Source organism: Triticum aestivum, chromosome 2B (genome assembly GCF_018294505.1).
Source record: "Triticum aestivum cultivar Chinese Spring chromosome 2B, IWGSC CS RefSeq v2.1, whole genome shotgun sequence".
NCBI lineage: Eukaryota > Viridiplantae > Streptophyta > Magnoliopsida > Poales > Poaceae > Triticum > Triticum aestivum.
The window spans coordinates 47362846-47384335 of record NC_057798.1 but is presented as its reverse complement, the minus strand read 5'-3'; the positions used below and the strand labels follow the sequence as shown (position 1 = coordinate 47384335).

The window sequence follows — 21490 nt, the reverse complement described above, 5'->3', positions numbered from 1 at the left end:
GATCCTATACTAGTCTCCCCAATCTGGTAGTTCAGGTCGTTAGGGTTTATCCTCATCTTTGTATAGCTTTACGTGAGGATCAATCCACAAATGACCTAACTACTGTATCTTGTAAACCTAACAATCTATTTACACACAACATGTCTCTGCCAGAAGCATACACTTTCATCCAATCTTTCGTGGCGCATGCTTCCCCACTGCCCCATTCGTCGACAAGATGCCCTAGCAGTCCTCTCTTGTCTCAACGCTCCTTTCCATCGCGTGCGCGTCCAAGCCTATCATGCTCTGCTCCGCCATGGTGATCCCCCGTGTTGGCCTGCTCATTGCCTTCACCGTGTGTCTCGCGTTTTGCATGCAGCTGATGCGTCCATGAAGGATCTCAAGGCAGTTACTATGTTGTAACTGTTGGTTCTGTTGTTGCTCTTGCCGGGATGTGGAGTTTCTACAGCTGTGCTCATATGCTCCTGGTGTGAATAGTAAAAAAAAGAAACATTTCAAAAAATTCTGAATTTTTTGGTGGCATACTTTAGGAAATGTTTGTTGTGCATGTAAAATTTCATCACAAAATCACATTGTGGCCGTGCACTACATTGTGGCCGATGGCGAGCGTCACGATGAGGCTGATGAATGATGATGTTGGTGGCCAGTTCCGGCCGATGATGAAGAGCGCACCCACCACATGCTTCAGGAGCTGCATGCTGCCGTACTCTCTTCGTTCGGAATTACTTGTCGTAGAAATGGATATATCTAGGCATTTTTTTAGTTCTAGACACATTCATTTCTGTGACAAGTAATTCGGAATAGAGGGAGTAGAAGCATAGGCGGCGCGGGAATTGCTCACCGGCACCAACATGCTGCAAAGCACCGGCTCCGCTAAGAGCCCCGTGGTCAGACCGCCGAGGGAGGAGGAACCTGGCCACGACGTTGGTTTGCAGCGTGTGGTGTCGTGCACATGCTGCAGCTAGCAGCCGGGAGCGCTTGTGCACGACCAACCTCATGAACCTACGGGAATACGTATGATCCACGACGTTGGTTTGCAGCGTCCCTCGCAAACTTTGTGAGAATGTGCTTGTGCACGACCAACCTCATGAATCCATTCCTCGCAACGCACGTGCGTACTACCACCGATGTAATTCTCGCCGCGAATACGCACGTGCACGTACCCGACACAGGGGCACTGCTCCTGCTCGAGTCGACGTTGTGGTTAATTCCAAGTTTCTAACAGAGGCGCTCCTTTTTCTGTTTTGTTAACTTATAGTATTGTAAATACATGTAACCTTACTCATATCACAAAAGGCTATGTATAATATTCTCTTCTATAATATTCTCTTCATAAAAAATATCACAAAAGGCTATGTATCATGCTAAATTTAAAAGGACATTGCCAGTTCCATATGAAGCTTCAACACTTAATTGCATGGTTTTCAGAAGGACAATCTACTACAGAACATACACACAATAAGCCTTTCTCATCGTTCGGCATGCTTGTTTATGAATGAGCCTAATTAAACAACATGGTTGTTTATGTCAGCCTTTCTTTAAAAGTGAGAATGATGCAGTCTCCATGGGCCAAGAGTCTCCGTTCCTTTTGGTTTGGGTTTTATTTACTACGAATGTATCTAACGATACAAGAGTACATGAGTTTATTCCTACAATATTTTTATTGTTCGGATAGAGTGAAAATAATGATGTTACCAAATCTATTTAGTTCATTAATTTGATAATTAATATTACAGGCTATCAAACATGAATTGCGTTAGGCTAGCATGGCGATGGATTAGGTTGATGGGTCAACACCTTCAGTCATGGTATCAACAATATTCCTGACCATTCTCCAGTTTGCAAGTCAAATTATTAATGCTTAGTTTTGGTGTAGACGGGCTTACTTCAGTTGGCAGAACTATCATGATAGACAAACAAACTATTTATTGACAGTGGGGATTTGCTTTTGTGCATTCATAGTTATTCCTGTTACAGTCTGGTCCTCTTTTGAGGCTACTGATTGCATTACGAAGAGGATGTTTTTTTCGAAAAGGTTAGGAAGAGGATGTTGAACTAAACTTCCCTTAGTTCATTCCTTATATTTTTTTCTCATGTTTCTTCTCAATGGAAGAAGCATGATGGCTTGTGGATGGTGCTATGGTGCAAGCATGTAGTGGACTTGGAGGCCAGGATTTTGGCGAGAGAAAGAGATTGAGGCTACAGCCGGTGGACAAGTGACACGACCACGATAAGGTTAGTTTTCATGTTGAGATATTATTTTTATTGTATCATGGTAGAATATGTCATTATCATGTGCACAAAATTATGATCATCTCTCTCATTATGCGTTGATCACAAGAACTAAAAATGGAACGAATTGAGGTTTTTGGAGTAATGATGGTGAAAAATAGTTAATTGGCTTAGTCTTGGTACAGTTTGTTTGTCCTATGCTTTTATGGGTTTCAATACTTCTCTTTTCACATGAATATTTGCCATTTTTTATTTTTTGAGCAGGCTTTCATTGACAAAGATTATTGTGTCTTCATAAATTATCTCACAAGATTTTATAACTAGGCTCTCCAAATCTATCTAATCCCTTATTTTCCTCATATTTTCTTTTTAGTTTCCTCCGTACAGGTTTGAGTTGCTTTTAATTATTTTAATTTATTTCTCAATATGTACTCTATGGGATAAGAAATTTGTGCCGAAGTGCAAGAAAACTTGCTCTCTTCCCTAAACATAGGCAAATTAATATAAATCGGATCAAGTGTCTTTAGTGTACCATGATCTTGCATGGTTCACCTGCCTATAATTGACATTCGTGTTCTCATTTGAGAATTCAAGCCGAATCTTTACGCATGAGTTGGATCTTGACTAGGCATAATTAGATGTTTTCTGCTTATTTTCTTAGACATAGTACAAGTCGAGCTATCGATATTGGCTGCAAAAATCCATCAAGCTATATTAGCTACAAACTCACTGTGTTTTCGAGTAAATTGGTTGAAATGCCTAATCTTATGGTCTTCTAATACTTTTTGTTATATAGAAAAATGCTGCTGGTGCACATGATAAGCAGTCTTGGTGAGATTAGTGGCTGAAGCTGGTTGGCAAACATCTGAATGTATGTGCTCCTTTTGCTAGATTTTACACATCGTGTAATTGATCAGATTTAATAGATTGAACTGGTAGCGTAGCTGCATAAGAGATACTCCCAGTGTTTAAAAACGTCTTACAATTAGAGACAGATGAAGTATAAAAGAAAAGATGACAATGTATAAGTTGTATTATTAGAGGACCCAGTGGCCCTGTGAAGATGAAGTAATTGTTATGTTTGCTCCCCAAGAATCCAACAGACTTCCAGACCTGTGTAGTAAAAATGACCAATATGGGCATGAAAAAAAGATGGATCACCCTGAGGTCAGCTTGCCAATGTTGTCATGTTGTTCGTGCTTAATCATCTGACTTGCAAACTCTTGGGATGATGATACATATGTTGCTCTTTTTCCGTCAGAAAAAATGATACGATTGTTGTATTATCTGTAATTTTCCGCTTCACTACAGTGGCCCATAGAGCCCAACAAGATTTAAGTGTTTTTCTTTTACGATGAAGATTTAAGTGTTTCTGAAAATTGGTCCCTTGTGATATTGATTTATTTTATTTGTTTACCAGGTTTGCAATGTAAATCTTATGGAAGGTGACACTATCTTTGATCAAGGGATGGACACCATTCAATTGGCAAGTCTGGATTGTTCCTATTATTGGAGTTTGGAATTTGAAATTAGTTGATTTTCTTTTTTGCATTTTGACACAGAGCTATGTTGTTTCACCGGATGCAACAATTTAGATATTGGTGTTCGTAATATGCTTGACTAAATATATATGAAGTATTAGTCAACACGTGAATTGCATGTGCATGTTTACTAGTTGAGCGACCAACCCATCGAGGTTTAGTTTCATGCACTAGTTGAACATCACAAACAAGTGACTTTGCGTGTCACACTCAACAGTAACTCAATTTAGTTTATTTTTCTAAGACTGACCATCTTGCGGTTTGAATTATTGTTACATGTCGAACTATACAATATATTAGCATATATGTGTATTTTTGCATAATGCTCTAAAAGGAAAATCATAGACTCAAATTCAAGTGGACTTTAAATGTAATATATTGTATAGATTTGTGTGTTTGAACCTATAGCAGAACCCTAACAAACCCCTAACCGAACACCTTCTTCATCTAAACTAGTTCTCGATCAACAATGCTCCCTTAAAAGACGACTAAATCATCAATCAAATAATTAAAAAATGATGAAAACTGCGTAAGGAACGCGCGAGGGGGGGGGGCATGCTAAGAAGGGCCGCTACTCCACCTCTCCACCTCCTCCACGGGTGACCGACGTCGGCTGCCCCAAATCGCTTGCCTTCCTCTACGTCCAAATTGATAGGTGGGCACAAATATGAAATACCAGATATGCCCGGGGAGGGGGGTTGGGGTGTAAAGGAGACCACGGCTAGATGAACTTTCTACCACCTAGACACTTGGACCGGTCAAAAAATGCAAAACAAGCAAAATACATACACGAAACGTAAACAGTGACCATATATATATGGCCCCCACAGCGTGTATACTGACTGTAAGTCATCATTTTCCGAGTATAGTGACCAAAGTAAAAAACTTTTATCAACAAGTTTAGGTACTCATAGCGCATTTTGTTCTTCTAAATTTTGAAGAAATATTAGATAGAACATCTAGTGACATTGACATGTCACATGCATTAAATTTGTAGGAATCATTAGGTGGGGCATCTATTGACATCGACTTGTCACATTCATTAAATTCAGTGAATATTTATGACAGTGACGCATATCAAAGTTGTGATAAGCATTAGATAAGGCCCTGCGAAAATGACATTTCACACCTATAGAGAAGCATTGGACCCCATCAAAAATGACATTTCACGCCTCAAGAAGCATTGGACCCCACTGAAAATGATATTCCACACTTACAAAGCATGGGTCAAGGCATCCCATGTGGACCATTGTACCCCACCGAAAATGACATTTCACACCTATCAAGAAACATTGGACCCCACTGAATATGACATTTCACAGCTAGAGGCATGGGCCAAAGGCATCCCATGTGAAGCACTCAACACGGTTGCAATTTCTTTCAAGTCTCTGGGAAGACTCCCGGGCTCTAGCGACCCTCAGCCTCCTCGGCTCCTCTCTTTGCTCAGTTCCAGGTTGAACTCGACGAACTCATCAGCAGCCGGCTGGCGGATCCTCGACACAAATCAGCAGCCGGTGCGTGTCTCTTTCATGGTTCTTTTCCTCATTTTTGCTGTTCGTCTTGGTTGCTTCTCCGTTGCACACGCGCGAGCTGGGCATTTTACTGTTGATAATAACGATCCGCCACCCGTTCCTGTGGATGCGCTGCCATTTGAGCTCGGGTGTGCTCAGCTCAGTGCGCGCCTCCGAGACCGTAGTCCATGAGGAACAGAGCAAGCACGCGTAGCGTCCGTGGTGGAGCTGCGCGTACAGGGGTGGGCACGGACGGGTGGTCGAGCGAGGAGACAACGCGAGCGAGGCAGGCCCGGATCGTCGTCGCGGAGGTCGACAGCCTTGAGCGGGCAGAGCGGGGAGACGCAGGCGGCGGAGGAAGACCCGCGCGCGCGAGATGACCGTGGCCGAGCTCGCCGACGAGGTTGAGGCCGGCGGGGGCTGGCGGTCAGGTGCGTTCAGTGCGGGAAGGTGGACGACCTGTGCGGCCGGCCGGCTGCGATGGACGGCGGACGGCCGGTACGGCAGTGCGGAGAAATTTCAGAGAAGAAGGGGGCAGAAGGCTGGGTTCAAGGATGATCGAGGAGGGTGTGGTGACTGTGGTCTGTGGTGCTTCCATGGCGTGAGAGTGAGGGGACGGAGGAACTGCACTCTTGCTCGCTCGATCTCAGCAAGTCTGACGGAGGAGGAGGTGAAGGAGTAGGCATTGGAGCAGAAACAGAGGCCAGCGCCGGCGTCCGCGGTGCACGGCCGGAAATGTCAGGGAAGAAGCGAGGCGGGTTGGCAGGGTGGGGAAATCGCCGCCTGCACTCTATATGCAGAGCACACGACAAATTCTGTATACAAAATACGCCAAATCTGTATACAAAGCTAACTCGGTTTTAGCAAGTCTGGCTCATGGAAACCACACGCCCAAACCCTGATGTTATTTCGTTGTTCTTGCTGTCAGATGGGCACAGAATTTTATGAGACCATGCTCATCATCAAAGGAGCCCGAGCTGAGACTGAGGATGATCTGAGCCAGTTGTTTGAAGGTATGATGCTAGCTAGTTTACTGCTATCTGAATTTTGCTACACAAGGAAACAACTGTATCTAACTATCTGTAATCTACGGTTTCAGACTTTGGAATCAATGGAAGCCAACTTGCAGCTTCATTCGGTCCTCCTACTTTTGTGATGGACTCCAACTTGACTAGCGACGCGGCGCCAGTCCCATCGCCGTTGAGGGTGGGGCCCTCCGCCGCCTTGACGGTAGACTTGATAGGTACTGTGTGTGCTATAAAAGATCCAGCAGTAATGTTGCATTATATAGCACTTAAAATTGTCATGGACTCTACTAGTTCCGACTTTGGAACTGGTGGATGAAGCTGTTCTTGCAGCTCCACTCAGTCCTTCTGCTTATATGATCGAGAAAAACTTGACTCACGACGAGGATCCAGCTGCCACGCTGCCGGAGAGCGTCCGGAGGTGCAAGAGAGGCCCCCGCAAGCGAAGAATACCATTATGCACAGACCAGGGCTGGTTTTTGGGTGACCACTTTGGGGTAAGACCGTCAGAGTCATGTGTATATAACTATATATCTTCTCATGTAGAAATTCAACAAATTACTTAGAGATGCATGCAGCATTTTTCTATATATTGTGCACCCTTTTGAGTTCAGAATTTTCACTTATAGTTAATCCATCAATGGACTACTCCCAATGAAGTCTATGTCCAATGAATTGTATGTCGTTGGTTGTTTGAACAGGGCACATCCTGCCTCCGGGATGCACCTTCTTCAAGTGAAGGCCGAAACCGTGGACTCAGAACAAACGGGCCCCATTGGACAACGGAAGAGGTGACTGCACTAGTTGATGGTCTTGAAGAATTTGGTGGTCGACGATGGTCTGCGATAAAGAAGAAATATTTTCCAAAGCCAGATCGAACAGATCAGACAGATCGAACTACGGAGAATCTTAAGGTTTATGTTTGGTGCATTTGTCTCATGTTGATTGTCTTGCCCTAGGTCCGCTACTGATACAATCTATCATTTTGTTTAATTTTGTAGGATAAGTGGAGAAATCTGCGGAAATCATACACGGTAAGACCTGGCTCTGAAAAGAAAGTGTAATTCCATCAGCTTTTGAGCTAATTGGGGAGCACCATAGATTTTAATTTCTTGCATTTCTTAAATTGCAGGGAAGTGCAGAAAGAAGATACTATCTAGTTCTTCCTGATCATTTGATCCAACGACTCAAGAGGCTAGCAGCGACTGGTAACTGAAATGAAGATGCCCTGATGAATGATGCAAGAGTCATTGTTTAGGATTTGCGGTGTAGAGTGGTCAGTAGCTAGCTTGAATCAGCAGCTTGCATTGTATCTCCGGCCTAAGTGCCATGCAAATTACCGACTAACAAATGAAGTAGATCATTGTCTCCTAATCCATTTTAGTAGCCCAGTGTTAAGGCACCATTATTTGAAGAAGACATGATGTTTTAGCAGTGCCTGAAAACACTATGAGTATCTACCTTCCTAGTCTTCTGGATAGTGAGAGTTGTGTCATGCTTTACTGTACAGGTCGTTTAGCAAGAGTTGCTGATCTTCACAAGGGATCATGTTATTATTGCACAAGCATGGCAAGCAAAAGGATCTTAAGGATAACTCAAATATGTTTCTACATTGTGATTCCAAAATGGTAGAACGATATTCTGCACATGACTCAAAATAATCGCTAAGCAGCTTCAGCTCTAGAACTAATTCACAAGAAAACAAAAGATGGTGGACTGTTGTACAACACAATTCATCCAAAGAAACCAGTCATCACACATCAAATCCTTCAAAAATGGTATCCAATGCACAACTGAACTCTCAATAGAATTTGGTCCCCAAGATCACAAATTTTCGACTAAAAGATGGCACCGAGTACAAAACATAACCTTGAATAGAAAATAACCTCAAAGTTCATTTTTACTTTAATTTTTGACTAAACAAGCAAATCAAAGCACTATAATCAGTTCAGCACAACACGGTACCACCTATCTCCTTTTTTCATGCACGCTCCTTCAGCCTATTTTTACATCTGCACGCTCCTTCGGCTTTCTTCTGCATAGTCGTGTTGTCCTCTTCCTCGCTTCATGCTAACTCTGCTCCCCATCGATTCACTGCACCATCATCTTGGAATGAGCATGAGATCCCATGCTTCACGCTCACCTTTGGGAAATGGATCAATGTACCGCCATCTTATACCAAACCAAGGGATCCCATCCCATGTTCCACCCTGACCTTCAAAAGAATGAACCAATGAGTCTGGAAAATTCAGCTACCAACATATCTCAATGTACGATAATATAAATATTAACAGTACTTGTCATGCACATTAAGTAGAATACAAATTTTGATGTAAATCAACTAAGCATTTGTTGATTTGTCTTTTCTTTAGATTCATCTATGGAATTATGCAAGATGCTCGTGCATCTACACCATTGTTTCATGAATAGAAGTGCATCAAGGCCACATATTAAATACAAATGGAAAGCATAAAAATAACCATGCTAACACAACAAAATGAAAAAATGAAAGTAAAAGGCAAACAATTGTCTGCCTTATGCATTCAAAACGAGTTAGAGCTCGGACGACCAGAGGTAAATTACATGGGTTTGTTGGAAACAAAAGGCTTCCAAACTATTCTAGTGAACAGAATTCCTGGAAGAAGAGAAAAAGAGGAGGAGGAGGATATAATTATACAACCAAAGCAATCAAGCCTGAAATCTTGTGGCCCACATGTCATTAGCTCAGCTTTGTCTAGTGGACTTCGTGCCCTGTGACTCCACAAAATAAGCAAATCTGCCGTGTTGATCAAGAAGAGCCTGGGGTCCATAAGTTGTTATTGAACGTATGGTCATTCCTAGACGGTACAAGAAGCCAACAACATACACAACAACTGTCCGAGAGCTAATGTTTGACTTACAACAGTTACAAACTCGGCAATATCAGTGGCGCTTGTTGCCAAGGGTGCAACACCAAGCTTATCCGAAAGATGATGACTATGCCGACAGCGCAGGATGATGTGGGTGATTGTTTCTGTAGCTGGGCAGAAATCACCGTCTGAAACCGGAGAGACAGTGTTCCAGTGTTTACGTACCATGTTATCACTAGTGTTTAGACGTCCTCTGATAGCAAACCACAAAAGAATCCTATGCTTCAGAGAGATTATATCCTTCCAAACATATGCAACATACTCCCAGGAAACCCCTCTGAAGGTCAGAAGGGTTTAAAAAAGGTGAGTGGTTAAAGTTTGTTGGGTGATGGCAAATACACATTTATCCCGCAGACCGTTGTTTGGTCGGCAGGCATCTAGGCAGGGCAGCAACTCATCAAGTTCTCCGGTGGCTTGCATAGACAGATTCGGATGTAGCTTGAGTAAAGTGTGAGGAGATGGTACATCCAATGTCTCCAGCGAAGGAGTAAAGTGTGAGAAAACACAGGTATAACCTCCCCAAGGGGGGCCATTTGTCATGCCAGAAGGAAATTGTTGATCCATTGCCAAGAAAGCAGGAGGAAGATTGTGAAACAAATGGGATGCATGACTTTATAGTTCTCCAAACAACGGTATAGCTGCTTGATGTGAGGCTAATGATCCTTCGCTGGCAATGTCGCTGCGCAAACCACTGCTAACATGGTAGGTTACTCGCTTGTAGAATGCATGCCGCAAATTTGCATATCAAAGCATTGTTGTGGGCTTTGAGATCCCTAATGCCAAGACCTCCCTCCTCTCTAGATGTGATTACTTGCTCCCAAGCAACAAGGCGCAGTGGCTACCTGATGCGTGATATTTTTACACTCATTTCAACCTTATTTAAACCAAGATATTTCACTAAAAGAGAGATATTTGCTCCGATATTGGTACTAATGACTAATGAATGCAAATGATTTCACAAATCCTCTCTTTGATGTGTTTCCACAGGAAATGGGTTAAAAGGGAAAGAAATCATGTGTGGAAATGGAATGGCAGAAGAATGGAGGAGTAAGGAATTATATGACGACGGGGAGGGATAATGAAACAAACTACTAGCAACCCGCAGAAATAACGCTCATATCTAGTTCTAGTTAGATGGTCATTTTACACAATGAATTTACAAGCTAATGAAAATGGGAATCGAAATTATGATTCTAGGAGGACGACAGATCACGATCTACTAAAAGGAGACATTGTTGGTGGTTCGAATCCACCTCGTGAGAAAGACTGAGCTGAGCTATTTCTTACTTTTCTAGCTTGAATGAGACAAAGCCGAGGGTTCGGTCATACAAAGGAGCAATTCTCTTGTGCAAAGGCTAGTTTCGAGTGAATTAACGCACCCCCATTTAATAAGTGCTTTGCAAGCGATATGAAGTAAGATTCCTCTTCCCCCTACGCACGAGTGAAAAGCTAGGCTAGTTTTGAAAGAAATGAAACAGAGAAATGTTGGGCGCCAAAGCCCACAGCAAATAGGAATGCAGATGGAAATAAAGTATCTTTGGGAAAACGGGATCCACATTCTAGGAACGGTCATGCAAATGAGAAAAAGGCATAGGTTTCTTACTCCACTGAGCACACTACATTAGGGAAAAGCAGTTTAGCATCAATAAATAATTAGGATAGGATGGACCTTTTCACAAAGAAAGTAGAAGCAAAAACAGTATCAATTTCTACTCCGCATTCGCATGAACCTTTGGTGGTATCCTTCAAATCTTCTTCCTAGCTCTGACCGGGTTGCGTAAAGACCCCTAGAGACACCTCCTCATGCAGGCAGCTAGTGTTTCTTCTTCTTTTTAAACAATAGAGATTATCACGCCCAAGCCATAAAAAATAGAGAGTTGAAATGCCAGTTTTGAAAGAATTGGCACTAAGTAAGAGGTGATCTGCTTTTGGCCTTGTATCGGGCAGCGGGACGTTATGAAGGGCAGCTAAAACATGACTCTTGCGATGCTGAATCATCGATTGATAGAGGTGCTGAGAGGGCTGTGACTGCAGTAGCCTCACTTCACTTTTTTCCACCATCACTAGTACGTGGGGTCCCGAAAACCAAACAAAGAATAAAATGCACGCACGAGTTGGTGGATTGGGTTAAGCATCTAACTAACTAGATTCCTTACTCCCAGCGATGACCTATAATAGAATATGAAAAGCAATGTTTCCCTTAATCTCCTCCCATCTGGATAGATAAATCAAGGTCATGCGTAGCTCGTATAAAAAACTAGAAATGAATTATTGCCCTCTGGCGAAAGGAAAAGATTGTTGGTACGAAAGCCGCTATTACACCACTTGAGGGCTGAACCAACCTCATGCTCCATCAGATACAAGAAACAGCCCAACTCTGAGCTTATCGATCTGAAATGCACTTTTCAACCAATGCCTTAGCGAGAGAATGGAGGAGTAGACGCCTCTTCTTATAGATGGACTATGTTTTCTCTTTTTATATGATTATTCGAGTTAGGTGGTTGAGATGCTTCTACAGGGTGGTTCTTGATAGGGCAGCTTCTAATACAATCAGTTAAAGACGTAGTGTATCTACTTTAAATCGAATGAAAAGGAATGCACTCCCTTTCTTTGGTCGGGGTTCGCCATTCGATGCCTCAACCAAAGGGATTATTGGAGGTGGTAGTATGAGCCAAGATAGCCGTGAGATACGTTAAGCTGCTAATATGTCCATCTTTGTATCCATACGGAGGGAGAAGGGAAGGCCCATTGATCCTCTTATGAGTCGCTTAACTAAAGCTCGAACGATGTCCCTTCTGGTTCGCCCGAGATTCCTGTAATAATGCTTGATCCATAGTAACGTAAGTAGAAATGGGGAGGTCGAAGCTAGCGGTCAAGCTGCTCCATTAGACCCGAAGCTTTCTTCTTATCCCTTTTGTCTTCTTACGTAGGATGATTTCATCCGAGTGTGTGTAAGGCGGGTGGCATTCTTTGCCATAAGCTCTAAGCAACCACCTACTTGTAATATGGTATCCTTTCTCTCTTCCTGGGACTTGAGGGGAGGTTAGTACCGCGAATAAAGTAGTACTCGCTACCCAGCCAGTCATCTACTTGACAAGTTTGGAAAGAATCTCTCGGAAAAGAGAGCGCAATCTCTCTTTGCTTGTGCCACCCGGGCGGAAGATATATCTGAGTCGAGCTCGTCGAAGAAGAAACTGCTACTGACATCCAGGGATGAGGGCTCAGATCAGAGTGAACAAACAGTGCGAAAGAGACTGAGAAGGGGAAGCATGCGCCCGAAAGGGGGGCCATTGCTCCATGTATAATATAACTCGGGATGTTTCACTATATTATATCCCCATTGCTAAACGCAATAGGAAGGGAAAGAAACGTTTCTCCTTCTACACATTTATGAAAATAAATGGCTTCCCGTCGCTCACAGCAGCTTCTCTAGTTTAATTATCGCCAAAAACAAAGGAAATCGACTTAGTCGCTCGCTTGTACCTCCATTTCCAATGGCTAATTTACGCATGTTGTACTTCTCCATAGTTTGCTCGAATCGAACTTGTCCGTACCGACATAATCAGTATCTCCCGGACTACCAAGGCAAAAAAACCCAGTAAACTAGTGACTTGAATCATACTTCCTTCCTCTTTGATTGAGGAAACCTAACTACAGGAACTGCTTAAGTCAAGAACAAACAGATGGAGTATTTCTTCCTTTCGAACTATAAAAAGTTAGGCTACAGCAAGCGCAAGTCATCCCCTTGCGAAGTGCAAAACAAGGGAAATCTGACTTCATAAAAACAAGTTGAGCTATCGTTCCCTTCATTGACCTACTAACTCGTGATACAGCGCGCGTTTCTTCCTCAGAATCTCATTTCAAAAGGCATGAACCATCCCCTAACTTGGAAGGGGACAGGAACAGAAGACAAGTGTTAAGCAAGCCTTGTTTCCTACTTGCTGACCCTAGAACAACAAGAGGCAACAGGCTTGCTTAACACTCGAACAAGAGGAAATCGCTTCGTCTTTTTGCCCTTGGCGCGCCTTCTACTTCTGTCGGCACAACTACGTATTTATGAGAATAGTGCTTTGCTCGGTCCTGCTTTGGACCTATGATCCACGGGTGATTAATCAGCATCTACAGCTTTCGCTTTGGGTCGGGAATTTGGAGAGATTGGCTCTATAGAAAGGGAAGCGAGTCTTTGAACTATGTTAGCGCCGAGGGTTCACTAAACCTACTGTCCTTCTGACTTTCGTGTTTCGTAACTCATTAGATTCCTAGCTTTTTAGCGGGGGCTTTGTAAGAGAAATAGCTAGATCTGTAACAATCAAAATAAGTCGGGGTTCAGTTCATTAGAGCAAGGAGAAAGTTCACTAGATAGACAGGTTGGACAATGAGGGCTTTTACTCTCCCTATCTCGAGTAGGATCATTGAAAAGAAAGAAAAGGAATGGTTTCTTCAACTGGCTTGTGCCACAGCTCATAGCTCGAATCGGGATTGGAAAAACGGAAGGAAAGTAAGGCGCTAGAGCCTCTGATGAGGAAGACCTCGGATCTTTCAGAAGGAATAGGCCTACCTGCTTTAGCTTTTATGGTTCACCGCGGTCTTCTTCTTCCTAGCCCAAGGCGGTTTCTCTCTCAAACTGAGTCAAATCCGTAAAATTGTAATGAAGAGGAAAGCAGCGGCTTTGACTCTCTCACCTAACAGGTCGGTATTCATGTCCACCAGAATTGTCTACTGATTGGCTGTAGTTTACTTCCCGATCAGAAGGATCCGAATCCTGTTTAATAAAGACCCATTGCCACCTAGGTATCCTTTATCTTCTCTCGTTCCTCTTTGGACAAAGGTTTCAAACCACCAACTCTTTAGAAATCTCTGAGGAGTATGCATCTGGGTAAAGCAATGAATAGGATGTAGATGAAGCCCGGTATGACTCAACGTTTTCACTTTTTGCAAGGTCTGATGATCAACGAGCTAAAAAAAAGGGGGGTATGCGCGCGGGTACCGGTGCAGTTAATAATTGAGGTCAGTCGACCAGGATCTTATGACTCTTGTCCCTTTCAAACTTAATAGATTAGAGGATTCTAGCGATCCAGGCGAGTAAAATGAAGCAGACGTGGCAGCCGCAGGCAATGATCCAATACCTTTCGTTCTCTTTAGCACTCATTTCTAATTCCTTTAGCTTGGATCTTTTGAATCTGGATAGTTATGAGTACAAAACTCAATAATCTTTCCTAGGATCCCGTGAGGAAGAAGCAAAAGCAGCTGTGGACGATGCTGGAGGCAAGCCTGCAATGTGGGATTATGAAGCCTACTTAGTTCAGAACTTTTGTGATGATGAGCAATCACATGCATACGCAGAACCTAAAATCTTAGGTGGTGTGACCAGATCAAATAAGTTTTGCTGCTTAATGCTCATTTTATTTTGTTTTGGCAAAAGAAAGACATGCTGATGCAAATGATCGAGCGAAGGATTACGTACAAAGATTTCTCCTTGCTTTTCGGTGGTTGCTGAATCCTACTGGGTAGGGTAGACCAAGATGTTTGACTCGAGGACTCTTCCTACTATTCCAGATTCCATTTCAATGGTAGCTTCTTGGTAGACTTACTTTCTATGGTACACAATCCAGTCAATAAACCTGGCTCATAGGACTTTACAAGTGATCGTGCATCTGCCACTCCTATGCCTTCTTTTCCTCGTCCCGATTTGAACTATGTTAATAATTTTGCTAGATCGGACCATAAAATGGAATTGAGCAGGCATCCCTTGGTCCAATAGATATTTCCTTATGTATGATAGAACTTAGGTGCACCCCAACTTGGGGCTAGCGAGCATGTCTCTCATCTTCCTAGTAAGCACGTCCTAGGTGCATTAACGGCTGAACAGTCTCACTATTCGATGAACTAGGGTGGGCCAGGGAACTCGTAGCTTATGCACGCGCACGAGGCATGAAAAAGGAGGAAAGTCATTACATAGGAAAGGAGCACACGCCATAGAGGAATTATCATGTTATGCCTGGTAAAGAAGCACACTGACTTCAGAAGAAAGAAAAGAAGTCATCCCAGTCATCTACTATTTTCTGCCACTCAAATCCTGATGGATTGAAGAGGAATGGAGCGAATAGCCAAGTGATAACCAAGAACCCTGAAAGGGCGCGGGAAGAGCCCAAGGTTATCCCAATTCCTATGATCCTCGTAAAAAGAGAGGATGGATTGAGATACCCCTTTGCTAACTCCATAGTTAGGAGAGGTGCGTCTGCGGTGAGCATAAGAAGATTGCCCTGATAATGGAATTCCGGATCCGCCGGGGTGAGTGATTTTCTTAGGACTGTCAAAAGAGCTCAAGTTTGGCTGATAGCGAACTCCACCAAACGTGATACCCTCCCCAATGGGGGATTGACCCGAGTATTTAGTCATATTCTTCTTAGGAGGCTCCCTTCAGCTTGTGAATCTATTCTAGGATCAATGCATATACTCAGACAGGTTCGATCTGGCTTAAGCTTCAATCCGTCTAAATAGTGTAGCGAGGGACTGGATAGAATTTCCTATTTGGATACCAAACCACGATCAAAGGTTGTAGCTAACGGCTTTTTAGTTAAAGCGCACTAATACGATACGAACTTTCTTCCATAGGCCGATATGCTCATACTAAGTGCTGTAATCTCTCATTCATGCGCATTAAGGAAATTGTAAAGAAGAAAGTCAAACGCTCTACGCCTCGTCGAATAAGAGTGTTTCCGGATCATATCTATTCTTCTCGGGTACTCTTTCTTAATGAGAAAATCATAACTTGATCCGATCTTTATGTCGCACAGTGGTGTCCCAGGCTAGGGCTGCAGGTCCAGCATAAGAATCTAAACTAAAAAAGTATGTTTACGTGGTCCATAAATAATGGTGACAGAAATCCCTCCTACTGCGCCTCAACTTGGACTGGAGCGTCTCTAGGTATTGAATTAAAGAACGGGTTTCGCTTTGCTTTGGGGGGAGTCCTGGTGGGGAGATATGCTAGCAGGTAATGGCTCAGCTTCTACTTAAAAAGCGTTTTAAGCGGGTTTCCTTATTTATTTGCGGGTCTCTCGTACAAGATTCTATCAGTTACAGCGGATTCAAGGGATGGAGCCAGATCTACTATCCGCTTGTTGTCCCTAAGCTGATAATTGCCCGAGCCTATTTGTTTTTTTTCCGGGGAGGGGCACATAGCGATAGATACTTTAGAAACCTATCACTAAGAAGCGGGCTCACTGAAAACCAAACTGTTCGTATTTCTTTAAAACGCTGCTGCCCTAGTCGGGGGTCTGTCTATAGAAGAAGGGAATCCAGAGGAAGAAGCAGCTCCCCGAAGGAATCCTTCTAACTACCACCTACCTACCTCCCGCTTTTGTTCGGACAAGGCGAGTTTCCTAAGATTCACCCACCGCGGATACACTAAGCGTTCTTCCCGTTGGTAAATCTGATTCTTGCAAATCAACATCAGACTTAGAAGCTTCATGGGGTCTGGTCTCGCCATTTGGCAATTTAAGCCAAACAAAATACAGTACAGAGGTTATAACCAATACACAAGCAGGCGTGAACCAGTCAGAAATTAGAATGGAGAAGTAGACACAGAAGAGGAGGTGTTGGGACAGTATCGATAGCCGCCTTTTCACTTATTGCTAGGAGTGATTGTGAGAGAATACATAACATAGGTGAAAGCCAAAAGGCATATATGACCCGCTCAGCCCAATGGAAGTGATTTGAAACTGACGTTTCTTTAGAATTCGATTAAGAATAAGAACATAGACCGGCTTCTAGAAAAAGAGACGTGCCCTCTTCTCTATCTGTAGATTCAGGAGCAACATGCTGGTTCCTTTTGTCATAATACCTAACGGCTGTGGGCAGAATGAATGAAAAAGCAGATGAAAGACACTATACATACCAATAGAATGAGAAATATAGAATAAAGCTAGGTGACGTCACGGCATTTGAGAACCAATTGCTTCTTTTGCTTTTCACCAACTGTGAAGAAACAATACAAAAGACCCATACTGGCGCAAAGCCCGTATGGCGTGGATTCCGAGGCAGGTCGTCCAGCCCAACAACTTCCGTTGAAGGGACCCCATCGAAATGTGAACGAGGGGAGGAGCATGGAGCACAGAAGCCACAACCCATTCATCATCTTCATCCGCAGACCCTAGCCACCACCATCTCCATAGCCATCTCCACCACCATAGCCCTCTTTCATCTAGTTCATACTTGTAATCGTGCATCGCACAATGCATCTATTGTTAGACATATTGCAATCAATCAATCTCAAGATGTGTTCTTCAATGATTTCTTCCCGCGTTCTGATCTCCATGTGTGAGTAGTCCGGTGAGGTATGGGGTGAGGCATGAGCCTTGCATCCCCAGGTATCTGATGAAGGGATCAATGGAAGCCTTTGACACAATGTCTTGTATGTGTAAAATAAAATTTCATCTTGAAGATTCTCTTGTGTTGTCTGCGATCTTCATCCGTGCAGGTACCCAGGATCATGGAGATCGAGCACCGGTGACAGTAAGGTTCGGTAGGGTAACATGGATCATATCTCTGGGGATACATGAGGTGTAGTCATTGAACGCCCAAAGCTTTTGTCTGATATTATTATCTTAATTATCGGGGCAACCCTGCGAGACAGATAGGGCCTTCGGTAGGGCAACTGGTTCTTGATGCAGGACTCGTGCCAGTCAGGATGCTATTTGGACACATCCCCATTCCAAACTAAGCAAGCACCTCTTGATGGGTGGCTTCCCGAGCACAAACTAATATCATTTTTTATCCCAACACCAATACATGGTTGTAAGCATTAATACCTCATCCCCGTACCTTCTTTTTATTATAAGTGTTTGAATGACTATATTCTTATTGATCCGATCAAAAGCTGGATTTGACACTTTAGCAAAAGCTTGCTAGAGACCATCGCTTCAAGGGAATCTTCCTCTCTGGGTTTGATAACACAGGGTCATCTTTGGGGAAATAGGTGCGGGATACTCTTTTTAGTTCCAATACCGGCCGGGTCAACAAAAAGGAGATATCACTATATTGTACATAACTCTTACCCTGCCAGAGGTAAGCTCTCAACCAGTTGTCTAATTTCTCCAGGGACTCCTTTGGCCACAAAAAAACATGCGATGTAGTAGTTTGGAATAGCAGACAAAACTGAATTGATCATGATTAGATGACCTCCCCAAGCGAGAAAAGTGGCTAAGCACCCAGATAGCCTCCTGTCAACTCATTAAATGATTGGGATTAAGAGACCATGAGAGATCTTTGAAATAGTACATAGACAAGGGCAGGCCCAGGTATGTGCAAGGGAAAGCTGCCAAGTATAGTGCTAACATAATTGAATCATATAACAATCCCTCAACATGCGACAAAGAATCACCTCCAAAGTTCTTATCAAGCAAAGAACATAAGAACAAATTGTTATAGGGTATGAAACCATCTCAAAGTTATCTTTTCCGATCAATCTGTTGAGCCATCCCTATAAGTGTCACAAACAACCCTAGAGTTCATACTAAAATAACACCATATGATGTACATCAACCAACTCTAATATCACCTAGATACTCCAATGCCACCACAAGTATCCGTGAGTTGATTATTCGATATGCATCAAACAACTTCAGATTCATAACATTCAATCCAACACAAAGAACTTCAAAGAGTGCACCAATATTTCTATCATAGAAAGTAGGACGAAACATGCATCAACCCCTATGCATATATTACCCAATGTCACCTTGGGAATCCATGAGTTGACTGCCAAAACATACATCAAGTTAGGGATGAAAATGAAATGAAAACTTTCGGCTTTTCCGGCAAAAAAATGAAAACGGAGAGGAAAAACGGAATGGAAACGGAATTTTGCAAAACAAAAACGAAAGTGGAATTTTTTATGCGGAAACGGAAACAAAAACGAAACAATGTTTTCCGGCGGAACAAGTGCGGAAATGGAATTTTCCATTTTCGTTAATATGGAACTTTCCGCTTTTAATATGAGCAAATGTCTATCTTATAGCCCGACACATAATAAGACCCTACAGAAGTACATAGCAGAATAATGGCCCATGGCCCAACTTCAGCATAACAATACACCAGGCACCGCAGCAAGGCGAGTAGAATCCCTGATGTAATCCCTAATCATCGCTCAAGAATAATCTAATCCCTAATTGAGTAGACGAACATGCCGCCACCGCCGTTGCTCTCGCATCTTCGGCCAGCCTGCCTAGAATTGACATGGCGCCGTCGGACGCCGCTGCCTTCTGAAGCCATCGCGGGACACTGCCGTCCTCTAAAGTCGCCGTTCAACGTCTCCGTCCTCTAAAGCCACCGTCCGATGCCTCCGTCCTCTATGCCCATCTGAAGCCGCCGTTCTGATGCCTCCGACCTCTACGCCCCTCCAAAACACGACCGAATCCCTCCGCAGTTGCACCCCTCTCCGCTGCTGACGACATCTTTCCACTCATTTCATTGTGTGTTTTTTCTACGATTCAAGGGTTCTTTGTTCCGGTGAACATCCGCTTCCGTCTCCGTCTCCGTGTCGTATTCGTTCCATTTTTGTTTCCGGTAGTATCTGTTTTCGTTTTTGTTTCCGAGGTTTCTGTATTCGTTTATGTTTCCGGAAAAAAAATATGAAAACAAATATGATAGCACCCAGTTCCGTCCATTTCCGCTCCGTTTTCATCCCTACATTAAGTGAATCAATGTAATGCACCATTGCCACCACGGGTATTCATATGCAAGACATACATGCATCAAGTGTTCTCAAATTCATAAAAGTATTCAATCCGATAATAGTGAAACCTTAAAGATAAAAAATCAATTCATCACAACAAGATAGAGAGGGAGAAACACCATATGATCCAACTATATTAACAAAGCTCACGGTACATCAAGATCATGCCAAATCAAGAACACGAGAGAGAGAGAGAGAAGGGGGGAGAGAGAGATCAAACACATAGCTACTGGTACATACCATCATCCCCAAGGGTGAACTACTCCCTCCTTGTCATGGTGGTCGCCGGGGTGATGAAGATGGCCTCCGGTGATGATTTCCCCCTCTGATAGGGTGCCAGAGAAGGTCTCCAGATGAGATCGCTTCGGTATATAGGCTTGCGGCGGCAGAGTAGAATTTCTTGGTTTCTTTCTAGGGATTTTGGTATTTATAGGAATTTTTTGTGTTGGTTTCACGTGCCTGACGTGCCCTGGGGGGGAGGGCGCCCCCCAGGCTTGTCGCTTCCTCGTGAGGCTTCTGGTCCTTCCTGGAAGCTTTGGGAGTCTCTTTTGGTCTACAAAAAATCACCGTAAATTTTCAGCCCATTCCAGAATTTTTATTTCTACATAAAAACATCAAGGTAGTTCTGCTAAAAACTACGTCAGTCCGGGTTAGTTCCATTCAAATCACACCAAAACCATATAAAATTATTATAAATATGACATGAATACTTCATAAATTATAGATACGTTGGAGACATATCAAGCGGTGGTGAGACAGATAGAGCTATGGAAGAGGAGACGGTAGAAGACACAGATAGAGAGATGGGTAAAGATGTAGTGTGGAGGTAGATAAATATGGCTTTGGAGGTTCAAGCAGTGGGTAGGAGAGTGGGATGAATGAATGTTGAAGATGAAGTGTGGTAGATTTTCTGCATACCTCCATTGATGTTATTCGTATGTGGATTACATTTTGTCCCTCTTGTTCATATGTTCGATGCAGATCGACAATGGTGTTTCAGGGAACTCCTCAAAAGGCTAGGAGGTTGAGTCCGACATGAAGGTCGAGGCAGTGGTGCACCTCGGTAGCACCACCAAGAGACCGAAGAAAAGGCCATTTCCATGAGGACGCCAGCCGAAGCCACTTCTACAAGGTCATCCTTGCACCCAAGTTGGAGCAGTTCACCAAGCGCTTGACCACCGTCCCAGGGGATTTTCTACCGAGGACGAACACCGTCTGTGCCTGGAGGGTGATAGTTCAGATATCAACGACAAGCTGACCCTTGATAAGGGTTGGGCCTGCTTTGCTATTGCTCACCATATCAGGATCGGGTACCTCGTCACCTTCAAGTTGGGGGCCCACAACACCCAAAAGGCGATCGTCTTTAGAGACAATGGCGTCGAGGTGCTGACTAAGTGCAAGAGGCATGACGACGCATTTGCCATGGATCTTTAGAAAGTTATCTCTGTACCTGTAAGACTTTTACGTAGGATGTTCAAGACTTTTCGACAACTGTTACTCGTTTAAGTGCCCCCCGTGTGTGTGCGTGTGTGTGTGT

General features: G+C 43.4%; 1 protein-coding gene across 1 annotated transcript; it reads left to right on the top strand.

Annotated features, from left to right (window-relative positions):
• The first annotated feature begins 4888 nt into the window (after positions 1-4888).
• LOC123038915 (uncharacterized) lies at positions 4889-7754 on the top strand. Its single transcript, XM_044462299.1, has 7 exons — positions 4889-5287; positions 6213-6297; positions 6384-6527; positions 6604-6806; positions 7011-7223; positions 7311-7343; positions 7442-7754. Exons 1-7 carry the CDS (start codon positions 4889-4891, stop codon positions 7523-7525), a joined length of 1161 nt encoding a protein of 386 aa, XP_044318234.1. The 3' UTR covers positions 7526-7754.
• Positions 7755-21490: the final 13736 nt, after the last annotated feature.

Coding starts and splice junctions, on each gene's coding strand:
- LOC123038915 (XM_044462299.1), top strand. CDS start 4,889: ATGACATTTCACACCTATAGAGAAGCATTGGACCCCATCAAAAATGAC. Junction 6,528..6,603: donor CTTGACGGTAGACTTGATAG/GTACTGTGTGTG, acceptor GGACTCTACTAG/TTCCGACTTTGGAACTGGTG. Junction 7,344..7,441: donor ATCTGCGGAAATCATACACG/GTAAGACCTGGC, acceptor CTTAAATTGCAG/GGAAGTGCAGAAAGAAGATA.